The 13,748-nt window shown below is 37.0% G+C and overlaps 1 protein-coding gene across 7 annotated transcripts in view; it reads left to right on the top strand.

Moving 5' to 3' along the window:
* The window catches only part of ZMAT4 (zinc finger matrin-type 4), a 339,499-nt gene that overhangs the window by 282,993 nt on the left and 42,758 nt on the right, over positions 1 to 13,748 (top strand). For all 7 annotated transcript variants that reach the window (XM_072776591.1, XM_072776592.1, XM_072776594.1 and 4 more), the window contains one exon: positions 4,156 to 4,252. In XM_072776591.1, the coding sequence (XP_072632692.1) occupies positions 4,156 to 4,252 (97 nt within the window). The remainder of the gene's footprint in view (positions 1 to 4,155; positions 4,253 to 13,748) is intronic.

Here is a 13,748-nt window from a genome sequence, read left to right as displayed (position 1 = left end):
TTACATTCCATTCCTCCTGACTGTGTTTTTTTTTTTTTTTTTTTTTTTTTTTATGATCTACCTTGCACTGTTGCTATTTGTATACATGCCTTCTCTCTCCAACTGGGCTACCAGTTCTTTGTAGCAGTGGCTATATTTTCCAACACATACTGGCAATCCTGCAGAAATAATCTTTAGGTATGCAAAAGTTTTAGGATACTCTTCATATGGTATTGCACTGAAAATGAATTGAATAAGAAAGTTGGCATTTTTGTTTAATAAGATTCTCTAGTTCTCTGAGGAAAAGGAGCTGTATAATTCCAAACTAATTAGGATTTCAAGTGAGCATTAATAAAAGCCTAACTTCCCACCAAGGACACTGTGTCATGTGTGGGGGAGGACTCCTCTGCCCCTTCTCTGCCTTTGTTCCTGTTTATACCCACTGCCTTTCTAGTTTATGCTTCCTGTAGTTTACATCGTAATAAAGTACCAGATATTTTCTGCCCACGCCTCTGTTGGGCTGCAGAGCATGAGAACTGTAATGAAAAGCACAGATCAGAATATTTTTTAGATTTGTTGGTGATCTTAAAAATGCCCATTTTTAAACATAAATATTTATGTCTGTTGCCAAGCTGAACCTCTATTTGTTATGAGGGAACTTTGATTAGTTTGTAGTCTGAAGAGGACCCATATAAATAGCAGTTACCATTTATTATGACAGCATTGATGGAAAACCCAGGAAGGAGGAAGACCTGAAGCTGGTTTTCATATTCTGATTCCATGCATAAAAGAAGGAATGGATCAGTCCTGGAGAAGCATTCAAACAACTCACATGCTGCTTGTGATAACTTATGTTCTCTGGGTTTGGGAACTACAATCATCTTTCTGAGTCATGCACACCTGTGAAATGGAAAGGTGATGTAAGCACAGCTCTTCTTTATGGAATACCTTTTCTTTTCTTTTCTTTTCTTTTCTTTTCTTTTCTTTTCTTTTCTTTTCTTTTCTTTCCTTTTCTTTTCTTTTCTTTTCTTTCTTTTCTTTTCTTTTTCTTCTTTTCTTCTCTCTCTTCTCTTCTCTTTCCTTTTCTTTATTTCTTTTTTAAGACCCCATATTGTTCTAACAAATTCAAGTAAAAATGGGTATGAGTGTATGGGCCAGTCTTTTTAAAGTGTTAGTGTGTTTGTTCATGTGTGTGTGGTGTCGGTTAGGTTACAGGTCTGAAACTTCTTATAGAATCTTAGGCCTGATGCAAAGCTCATCCAATCAGAATTTCTGGAAACTGTCCCTAGGAATCTGCATTTCAGCATGATTGCTGGAAGATGAATCCACACTCAGAAGTTTGAGAGTCATTGCTTGAAGTAATAGAGAGTTAAAAGTTGTCTATTGCATACTGTCAGCCTGTGCTGAAAGTTTTCAGTTCCTTAGGTTGATTTCCAAGAAGATCCCAGATATGCGGTTTTATTGTTTTTTTTTTTTTCCCATAACCAAACTGACTCTTACTTGAGCAATTAGGTAAGTCAGTGTCCAATTATATAATTGAAACTGAAATAAACACAAGTTAGTCCTCACACTGGCCAGCCTAGCTTATCATATGACATGACATATTTCTTTGAAACATGCACGGAGGCCCTAAGAACTTGAAAGTTTCCAGGAAGTTCTGCTGTTTGTCGCATTATTGATGATATTACAACATTCTGTCAGTAGGACTCATAGGATATAGTCAGAAAACAACTTTATTAACCCCACCATCTCTGTAGGATTAATTCATTCCTACCCCTTGGATAAAAACTCGGATAAGATTCATGAATTTTTACTCACTTTTAAACTGGAAAGAGTTCTTTACTCTCATTCTTAGATACATAAAAGTTTTATGCCATTAATTGATATATCCAGGATAGAAAAATAATTTTTAAGTATCTCCAAACTTTGTTAAAAGTTAGTTTTTTCCCTCCCTCAGGTCAGATCTGCTTGGCTGCCTATTTGCTGCAAGAAAAGAGAGTTCAGTAGGCTCCTCTCTTTTTCTTTGCCTAGGACTTTTGCTTTTCTTCTAGGGCTTTTGCTTTTATCCTTTTAGCTCAGAAGGTTGCCTCAGGTTCCTCCAGGGCTGAGGCATGCAGGGTGTTAGGTTATAAAGGCAAGGGGGATAAAAATTGACTTGATAGATACACGTGCAAAGCTGGCATAGAAGCTACCAGATCTGGCAGGGATTACAAACTGACTCTTCTTTTCATGGGTGATTTCATGGCTTTTCAGGAACTCAGCATTACTTGATATGGGTATTCCCTCTGGGGTCATTTTAAGCCTCTAGGTATCCAGCTGAACACTTTTAGCATCTATCTGCTGAGATGTTGCCTCCAACTCCGATATCCAAAACATCACCAAACCAGCTCTGTTCATACATAGTACACACATGGTCTGTGGGAAACTGTCATGAATCTTTTACTCTATCAAAAGCTGTGAGAATACATCCCCAATCCTGCCCTCTTTCTTGCTTTGCCATCAAAATAGCCAACTAGCCATAGACTCTAGCATTTTGGATCTTGCAGGGCATATAAAGGTCTAGTACTTCACTTCCCAAGTGCAAGAGGAGGCACTTCTCAAGCCCTCTAGGGCATTAGTTCCATTAAACTCTTTCCCCATAGGTTTGAGGTGAAAGAGGACACCTCCAATTCAGGAGGAGGGTAAGTAAGAAATAGTCTACCTATTTCTTTCTTCTCCAACCTTTATTTTAGACTGGTGGTGGGTGGTCAGCTCAGGATTAGAAACTGGTTCTTGACTATTTCTTTTGGATGTTTTGACCTGCTTCACTTTAGTAATGTGCGCATAGGGCTTCAATTTAGGGCTTCATCTGTGACCTTGAAGAAAAATATAATTCCATTTTAATATCACTTTGAAATAATAAGAGCTAATTTATGTTGATCACTTATTATGTACTGGATACTCTTTGATACATACTTTATCTCACTCAGTCCTTCCCACAATCCTTTTAGGAAAGAGAAGTCCAGAGAAGTCAACTAATTTGTATAAAGTCACCCAGGTTGCAAGTTACACAATTTTCTTTTTTAGAAAAATAAGAATGATTTTGTCTCTTAGAAAATGCTTTGCATTCATCAGGGGGGAAAATGCTACAACTGTTTATAATTCTGGCTTTACAAGGGTAAGACAGAATTTTGGAGCAAAATTAATAACAACTCTTGCTTGATAAGGATGTTAATATATTTTATTTGCCTAATTCTCACATCAGTCTTGTGATGTGAAGGACTTTGTCAGCATGTTGAGACCAGGAAGAAATTATGTGATTTTCCCTAGATCATACAACCGGGAATAATTGGAGCCAAGATTTAAATTCAAAATTTCAGATCATGACTCACAGTTTACTTTTCTCTCTACTCTGATGGGACATAGTAGCAGAAGGAATGTGTTTCATGTAGGTCTCTGAGCTGTGGCAAATGTTTAAAGTTTGGTTAAAGCTACTTTCTAACACATTTGATTCTAGATGAATCAATATTATAAAGAAGTCAATGTTTTTACTAAACTCCTTGAAAGCAAAGTACATCTTATTCATCTTGGAATCCCCAGTGCCTGGCCCAAAGTTTATTATTAATGTACTTTATTAATGAATGAATTGAATGAATTAAATTAATAAACAAATTAATGAATAGTTTTAAACTCTTCGGTAGAAAGTAAGCTTTTATGTGAATTAGATTGTTATCTTTGTCTTGGGTATTTACATTTTATAAGATGATCCTGGAAGAACTCAAACAAATGAGGTCTAAAGTTGAATTTGTGATTATACCATTGTAATAGGGTTGGAAGAGTAATTGAGACAGTGTTTCTCTGGAGTCTCAAATTTCATTACAGAGATGACAGCTTACCATGTCTATATGCCATAAGAAAAAAGTAGAATTTGCCTTTGTTTGGATTATAAAATATCCAGAAACATTGCATCTCAAGGAAGCATGTTCTAATAATTTTAGGCATCTAGAAATAGAGCAGTCTGCTTCTAACTTCTGCTAAGGGAGATGCTGGCTGGGCTCTGGAAGGAAGATTGAAGTGTTGGTGGGGTAGACCAGAGGCCCTCTAAGATATTCTATCCTAAACTTTTGGAGATCCTGGTATTCATTAAGGTAACTGATGGCAAAGATGCAGTTAACCAAGTCTGTCTGTTGTCCACAGGTCTGAGGCGCAATTACAGATGTACCATCTGCAGTGTCTCTCTAAACTCCATAGAACAGTATCATGCCCATCTGAAAGGAGCTAAACACCAGACCAAGTAGGTACTTTCATGCTTTCACCCTTCAGTCCTATTGCATACAATAATTTATAGTATCGTGAAAAAAGGCTAAACATTTTACATATTACAAAATAAGTCTATAGAAATGACATCTCTTTATCTCCAAAGTTTCCCTAATATTTATGCTGGAGCCTCCAGGGTCTACCTAGCACAACTTTAAAAATGGCTTCTCCTTTTTTGGCACAAGTAATGACAAGATCTTTTGTTTGCTTGTTTTATTCTTTATTTTTTTTTCAAGATCAGCTGAACACATTTTCACAAAACTTGGGAAATTTTTAGATCTATACTAAGTGTTTTTTTTAAATATTTTATTTATTTATTCATGAAAGACACAGAGAGAGATAGAGAGAGGCAGAGACACAGGCAGAGGGAGAAGCAGCCTCCACGCAGGGAGCCTGATGCGGGACTCGATCTGGGGGCCCCAGGATCATGCCCTGGGCAGAAGGGAGGCATGATCAGGGCTAACCCACTGAGCCACCCAGGGATTCCCCAAAATTTAATTTCTTTAATGGAACATTATTCATATCTTCTATTTATTCTTGTAATCAGTTTTAAATTAGCTATTTTTCAATGAATTTGCATTTTATCTACACTCTTACATGTATTGGTATAAAGTTGTTCACGATATACCCTGATTTTATGTATAATTGTCTTTAGGATGTTTTCATTCCTAATATGGTTTATTTGTCTCCTCTTTTTTAAAAATTTTTTGTTTATCTTTGTTAGAAGTTTATCAGTCCTTATTGGTCTTTTCAATGAATGTTAAGGTTTGTTGATTTTCTCTGGATACAGTTCTTTTCTGCCACTTAAAAAATTTTCTTTCTACTCTCTGTGGATTTAATTTTAATTTCCTCCTAGCTTCATTTATCATTGTTTCCTTTTTTTTCTCATATACGCACTCAAAGCTCTCAATGTTCCTCAACAGATAGTTTTAGCTACTCTCCACAAGTTATTTTTTATATCCTAGAGGTTTTAATATGTAGAATTATTATTATTATTATTTATTTCTATTTATTTTCTGATTTCTACTGATCTCTTTTTTTACTCATGATTATTTAAAAGTGCTTTGCTTACAACCTAATATGTGGGGGCTTTTTCTATTTATGCTTTGGGGGATTAATTTGTACCTGAATTCCACAGTGGTCAGAGGACATACTCTAAATGATTTCAATCTCCTGAAATTTGTGTAGACTTGCTCTATGCCCCAAGCAAATGTTCAATTTTGGTAAAACTCAATGTTTCTTTGAAAAGAATGTGCCTTTTTCAGTAATTAGGTAAATGGTTCTATATATCAATTAAGTCAAGTTTTTAAATCTTGTACAATCTTCTACGTCCTTACTGATTTTTTGTCTGCTTTATTATATTCATGAGAAACAGAGGTATTTGGAAAACTTTTGACTATAAGTATGAATTTGCCTATGTGCCCTTTTAATTATATTTCTTTTCTTTATATACTTAAAGGTACATTATTAGATGCTTACAAATTTAAGAATTTTAAAAAAATATTCCTATTGAATTGGCCCTTTGAACCATACTTTGTCCTCATGAAATGTCTTTCATTACTAGTAATACTTTCCTTACTTTGGTACCCCCAACTCTTCAAAACTTTCAAAGTTTCCCTTTAAATTTTATCCAGCTTTTGTTTTTTTCTCAAGTGGAAGGTTAGTACAATACCAATTCCTCTATTAGAGCTGGAACTGGAAGTCAGCCAGATGGTTCTTAACGACTCTAATCTGACCAATTAAATCAACATAAGTATTAAGGTGTCAGTAATTTTCAAGGTCTTATATTTATATTTTTAATAATAACTTCTAAAGAGGTGTTGAGATGAGAGATTATTAAATTGTGCAGTGGAAAGAATTTTGAGTCAGAGGATTTTATTTCTAGTGCAACTTTGCCACTGAGTGACCAGGGGCAGTGACAAATCTTCTTTAGGTCTCAATTCCCTTGTAGATAAGTGTTTAGTGATGACAAGCACATAACGAGTGTGTGCTCACTTTCCTGTATCTTGCTCATGATTATGAGATTTTTTCCTACTAATCCTGAATTCAGCCTTACCATTTTTTCTTAATACAGGTCCCTAGTCAGCCTTTACCATTCTTTGGAACTAGCAATGTTCCTCCAAAATTATGTCCACAAAATTATGTCCAAAAGCTCAGAATGTGAACTTTTTTGTAAATAGGGTCTTTGCAGATGTAAACAGTTAAGAATCCCAAGATGAAATCATTCTGGATTTAGGGTGTGCCCTAAATCCAGTGCATGGTGTCTTTATGAGAGGAAGGAAAGGGATATTGGGACACATGAAGAAGCAGGCTCATGGGAAGACAGAGGCAGAGACTAGGATTATTTCTACAAGTCAAGGAACACCAGGAGCTGGAAGGATTCTCTTCTAGAGCTTTTGGAAGGAGCTGCTGATACCTTGATTTCAGACGTCTGTCCTCTAGAATCTAAATAAGACTTCTTTGTTTTAAGCCACCCAATTTGTTGTACTTTTTTTAGGGAAGCCTTAGGAATTGCATACATTGTGAAACCTATTTACCTTGTTCCAGAAGTATCCCTCAGTCATGTTTTATTGGGCACCTTCTTCCTACGTCTATGCCAATAATGATGACGATGATGATGGTGGTGATGGTGGATATGGGGAGGGGGCTACCATTGTTAACTAGAAGGGAACTTCTGTACAACTGGAGTATAGCAACAAATTAAACTTCTTTGAAAGTGTTAATGTATATAAGATGCACAGCATCCCTGTAATTGATCAGATGCTCACATCTCCTTTTTAAAGGTTAGAAAATTGAGATTCACAGAAGTGACTTGTCCAAAGCCCCAAAAATAATTGATTGGCAGACCCAAGAGCAGAAGTCAGGTTATTGCCCATCAGTGCTATTACTGATATAATAATACTTACATAATACCATTATCATCATATTGCTTTTTACTAGCATTAAAGAAGCTTTTTCCTTTTTTGGCAAATGTCATAAACAGCAAAATGGCACTCAAATTTTGCTCTACTGTTAAATAACAAGAGAAATATTAAGTATCTAATGAGATTAAAGGTTTAGAAATGCAAATGATCACACTGACATATGAAGCAATTGCCTATTAGTAGATTTTTCAGGGTTTCCAGGGGATATAGTCTGTCAATTAGTACAAATGATTAAAATGAAATTTAAAGACACATGAGTACATATCATAGACTAATGAACAATTCTCCCATAATGTACTTAAATTTCAGTTTAGGGAACACTTCAAGCCTCAGGACATTATATTACCTAGAAATAATGGGTATAAAAATTGTCATTACTTACTTTGATACTTCAGTTGGGTGGAAATGAGACACAAGTGTTGAAAAGAGTAAGTCAGACTGACCAAAAGTTAGTAGTAATTTCTAAATGTGCTTCTCCTCTGAGAAGAAGTTTTAAATGTGATATCCATTGCTTTTTCTGCAGTTTTTCCCAGCTATTATGAGTGCTCTAGACAAAGCCTTCATATTATTCATTTGCCCATCATACTTACTTATTTCTTCAGTGATTGAATGAATATTTAGACTAATTTTCAGAGCTGGAATATATTTGTTTTAAATACCTTGGAAATCAGTTTCTGCATTTAGGATAGCAGTTAGTAATCTGAGGAGTGTACAATAATAAATATTTTTACAAATATGCCGGCCATCAGGAACTGTCTGTACTTTTAATAAATAAAAGTAGTTTAAAACCCCAAGAAATGTAGGAAGCAAGCAAATAAATGAGCAACAAATCAATGCATGGATGTCTTCAAAGATTCAAGATCTAGATATTTTTTTGTGGAATTTTCAATGTGGTTTACTGGCACTAACAAAGAATTCCTTTTTTTTTTTTTTTTAAGATTTTATTTATTTATTTGAGAGAGAGAGAGAGAGAGAGCAAGCATGAGCAGATGGGGGGCTGGGTAGAGGGAGAGGAAAAATCAGATCCTGAGAACATGACCCGTGTCAAAGGCAGACACTTAACCGGCAGCCACCCAGGTGCCCCTAACCACGGATTTCAATAATCAAAAGGGTTGAGGCTTTGGTATTATATTTTTTCATAAGAATGTTTTCTTTTCTGAAAGCATGGAATATATGTATTACCACTAACATCTGGGATAAGCAGGACAAAAGACTGATTTTAAAACAGAGGTGCCTTTCCCAAAGGACATCAAGTTATTTCCCTTTAGCAGATAATCATTTGTAAGTTGCTAGGAAAGAAAGGCATGGATACAAGGGCAAAATCTGGAACCCGAGCCAACTGCTCTGCTTGTCTCACGTTATGATTCTGGCTGTGCAAAATGGCTCTTCTAGGAAATGGGGCTTACGGATTATCACCAAGCTTTTGCAGCCAAGGGGAATCCTAAGCACTGTATATAAGGTGCCTGCTGCAGGCATGAGGGATGAAGATGTAGCAGGCCTGGGGGTCAGGGAGAGTTCTCTAGTTAGCCCTGGTTTTCATAGACAGAACATTCAAGTCCACCGGTGTCAAAAGCCCTTTCTTCTTTGAGGATGGCCTCTGATGAAACAGAGTTCACCTTCTCAAAAGGAAGAGACCACAGCCTATGGAGGGAAGAATTCCAGAAAAGCCAGAGAAAAGCTATACATCTATATATAGCACTAATGCACAGGCAATCCTGACAAGTCTATTTTTTCCAAGTCTCACTTGCATACTTTTGCTACACATGCCATAACGAGGGATACATTATAATTACAGTGTGTGACTAGATGAGGCCCTTGCAGGTTTGAGAAGAACTAAATGGGGAGCACTTTCATTCTTTCATATTACATCTAGAATTACCAATGGCACCTAATATTCTTTAGCTCACTCATTTACTAGCCTCCTCCTTTTGGGGGGACTGATAATGATTATTTCATCTTGTTTGAAATTTGCATAAGTCATGGCTGTCTCTAGAGTAGTTGTGAGCCTATGGTTTAATCTCTTGGATTTAACTGTGGACCCCATTGGATACCTCTCATGTTCTTTTTATGCTGCTTCAGTGAGTCATCCAGAACCAGTCACTAAGATTTGGTACTGAAGAGACCATCTGAATCAGGAAGAAAAAGAATTGAAAGAAGGGTGGTGGAGCCCAACAGGCCTGGCCTGGGAGGCACATCGCTTGAGTCCCCATGTCAGCACCACCTCTCACACCCTGTGCAGCTTTTAATAACAAAAAAATATATATTTTAAAATCAGTCTGTTGAGACTCAATTTACACACAACAAGATGAATAGATTTTAGTGGTACAGTGAGATGAGTTTTGACACTTGGGTCCACTGTGTCACTAGCAGCCCAGTCAAAGTACAGAACATTTTCAAAACTACCAAAAGTTCTCTTGGGCCCCAGCTGGGCTCATACCCAACCCCCCAACCCCCCACCCCCAGGCAAACATTGATTTCTTTCCCCATAGCTTAGTTTGTCCTATACTGGAACTTAAAGGAATAATAAAGTATGCATTCTTTTCTGTCTGACTTCTTTCACTCAATTCAACATAATGTTTTCGAAATTAATTCACATGGTTTCATGTGGCAGCAGTTCTTTCTTTCTCTGTGTGGTTTTGAACAAATCACGTCCCCTCAGTGAACTTCAGTGTCTTCAAGGAAACAGAAGGAGGCTGGAATATGGGGTCATCAAAGACTGTCATTTCTAACATTCTCTAATTTTATGATTTTGAGGTTTAACTTCTTTAACTTTTTAATAGGTTTCAGCTGGCAGAAGATTGACTGTAAAATTATTCTGCTTTTGTGTTTACTTCTCTACTGGTGGGTGGCCCAGAAGCTGACCAATCCTTGCAGAGTTAGTCCTGGAGGCCTGGCCTTAAGCAAAAGGCAAAGAGGCTTTTCAAATGTTTATGACTTTGGGCAAAAGGAGTTGGAGTTGGTTGTACAAGAAGACAGAGAAACAAACTTATTTTAATTTTTTTAAATGCATTTATTTGACAGAGAGCACAAGCAGGGGAGCAGCAGGCAGGGGGAGAGGGAGAAGCAGGCTTCCTACTGAGCAAAGGAGCCTGACGATGACAGAGCTTGATTCCAAGATTCTGAAATCATGATCTGAGCCTACGGTGCCCCAGAAGTTTATTTTTAACTTTATTCCAAGCTGTGAATACAGAGCATAATGCAGGTAGCTCCTTAGGTGCAGTAATAGGTAAGAGAAAGTCAGGAAGGTTCTAAGGTAGACTTTGGCCCCTCACCTGAGCAGTTCAGGCTTCTAGTCCTGTACTCCTTCTGGGTCTTCTGGAAGGTACTATAACCACTCTCTCACATTTCACCAGAGTTTATTAGAAATGAGAGTATGTCCATTTGTAAGCTATCTTTAGCTGCCATTGACTTTTACTCCAGCCAGACTTCAGTAGAATATTGAGTTTTGCTAGCATTTGTCTAATCTCTTAAAGGTTATCCTAGAACATGAAATGCCAGGGAATCAGATTAAATAAATTAAAGATCTCACTTTATGTAAGTCGATTTTGTTGGGGAAGTAGGGAGAGAAAATGAGATGAAAATGGAAACTTGCTCTTGGTTGTATTACCTTGTTTAGCTCTCTATCACCTCTCTTCAGGGTGAGAGAGAGGATTGAGCAGGTCCACTTGGCTGTGATTTCCATAGTATGGATGGGATAGTGGTGAGTAATTAGACAGATCAGCCCCTCACCCCACTTAATTCAATTCCATGACCAAAGTCTATTGAACACTTTACTCTGTGTGGGGCATTAAATAGGCCTTGGGGACAACTGAAGGAGAGGCAGAGATAATTATACGTCTCAACAAGTTTATAATCTAGTTGAGAGAATGCAACAAGTAGTCAAGTAATTATAGTTAAGAACTACGCAAGATATGATAAGCATAAGAAAATGTTGTGAAATTCAGAGGAAGAAGTCATTGCATCTGGTAGGGGACCATTAGGAAAGGTGATTGGGAAGTGAGTGCCATGAAGTGGTTTGGGAATGAGACCATCTGGGTTCAATCCTTGCTCCACCCCTGGGTGGCGCAGCGGTTTGGTGCCTGCCTTTGGCCCAGGGTGCGATCCTGGAGACCCGGGATCGAATCCCACATCGGGCTCCCGGCGCATGGAGCCTGCTTCTCCCTCTGCCTGTGTCTCTGCATCTCTCTCTCTCTCTGTGACTATCATGAATAAATAAATAACTGTGTGACTTTGAGCATGTTACTCAAAGGCCTCTCTGTACTTAGTTTCCACATTAGGAAAATACAGCAGATGTTTATTAAAAAACAAAAAACAAACTGACTGTAGTGAGAATTGAGTTTTAAGAACAACAAAAACAGCAATAGCAAAATATACTGAAGTGTATAGATATGTACTTGGCATGATGGTTTTTTTTTCTTAAGTGTTAATTGCATTTCATATTAATGAAATTGCATTCGAAATGCACTTCAAAGAATGGGTAGGTGAATGCTGAGGTAACATTTAGTACTTCGGTTCCAAGTACTGTTTATGCAAGATTGTTTCAGAATTCTTGATAACAGACTCATTTCTTGCCCGCTTCTGGACTCATACACCAGTACAAACGTGTTCAGTGTTTAGAACTCAAACCGACCTTAAGCAGACAGCTGGATATAAACAGTGATCTGAGTGAGGGCTTCAAAGAATGTCCTCATTTTGAGTTTCTTGTGCTGTTATGCTTTCTACCTGCTCCAAGTCCTCATTTTATACAACAGTTTCAAGCTTTATATACAATCTCCCAACACCAGAAAGAGCATTTTCTGAATATTCCCCTTTACATGTGGTCTTTACACTGCAGCTCCTACTCAGGTTTTCTCCTTTACCCAGCACTTTGATTACCAGTTGCATTTTGTCAAACATCTGTAATTATCACTTTTTGCTCCAAAGATTATAAATCTTGAAAATAAATAAAATAAATCGAACAATCCTCCTGACTGAATTTCCTAAAATCACTGTCCTAACATTCTCTGTGACTCCCTGGATAGAGTTTCTTTACTATTTTGAGTATATGAGTCTATTTTTCTTTCCCATTTGTATTTTTTATTTTACCAGTCTAAAAGTATATGTATCCTTTCTACTCTGACATCCACATGTTACAGCTCATACTAGATTCTTGCTAATGTCAACATTAGCTGATTAAATCCAAGTTTGAGTCACAGTGTTTGATCAATGCCTGGTCTTCCAGAATTGGTAGGATTTTCTCAAGAAACAAATGATCTCTGTGTATGAGGGTGACATCTCTTTAAGCATAGGCTGCTATTATTTAAGTTATAACTTAATGATAAACATTTTGAAGACTTTTGTGCTTTTTTTTTTTTTGAGTTAATATTATCTAGACCATTCTATGTTGTGTTAAGAATGGCAAGATACAGCCAGAATCTGGACTTCAGTCAGAATATAAATTTACATAACCATCATTATAGTCATATAAATCTGTCATTCTTAATAGTCCTTAACAGCAAATAGAAAATATGTGTTTTTCTATAGCTTTTAGGGTTACAGAAAAATCTCAGTCCATTTCATGCTGAGTAGTCAAATACAAATCAAAATCTATAAAGTTAGCTTTCGGAAATGTTGGTGATATTTCAAGCACAGGACACAAGTAGTTCAAAGCTCTACCCACAGCCTCTGGTGCTATTATACTCTCCAGAGATCTATGTCTTTTCTTTTCCTTATTCAAGTGCCCTTTCTTCTAAAGACACCTAACAGGATAACATGTGCACTTTACTCTTTTTGATTTCCAAAACCATCACCACCGAACTTATTTCTGTTCTAACAAAAAGATCTTATAATAACCTTGAAGAAGATGAGTTTTAGACCTTTAATTTTATTTCCCTGACAATAGATAGTGTTGAAATAATAGATTTCATTTCCTAACATCTTTTTAGTGCTAAGTAAGATAAACTTACTAATGGGTAAGATTTTCATGGTCAGACAACTTACTAAATTAGAATCTATGTCCTTATAGTATCTATATCAGAAAAGGACACTTTAGGTTTCTGTGGTAGAAGGGTTTAGCTGGATATTCTAAAGTTGCTCATTTTAAATCCAGCTTTAGGTCAGCATAATTCTTACTCGTGGCAACTGAGTAGGGGAAACCTTCAGATTTTTCAGCAGCCTCCATGCCTGGAAAGTTGGAATCAACTATATAGGTTTCAATTTCTTAGTCTTAGAGCCAGATGTCATAATTGTGTTATTTTATATTATGTAAGAGGCTTGAAAGTGAAAATGTGCCTCCCACGGCAAAGAAAGACCAGATAAAATGTACGCTGAGATGGTCACTATAGCCAGGAAATTTAGTGGCCAACATCTATTCCTCTTTTATTGATTGATTGACTGATTAAGAGAGAGAGAGTATGGGAATGGGGGGGGGGGGATGCAGAGGAGAAGAGAGGGAATCTCAAGCAGGCTCTATGCTAGACATGGAGCCAACACAGGGCTCAATTTCAGCATCCTGAGATCATGACCTGGGCCAATATCAAGAGGCCATGCAGACTATTCCCCTTTTAAAAG

Source organism: Canis lupus, chromosome 15, assembly GCF_048164855.1.
Source record: "Canis lupus baileyi chromosome 15, mCanLup2.hap1, whole genome shotgun sequence".
NCBI classification, from domain to species: Eukaryota; Metazoa; Chordata; class Mammalia; order Carnivora; family Canidae; genus Canis; species Canis lupus.
Note: the sequence above shows the minus strand (reverse complement) of the source record. Positions and strands in the feature narration are given on the sequence as shown.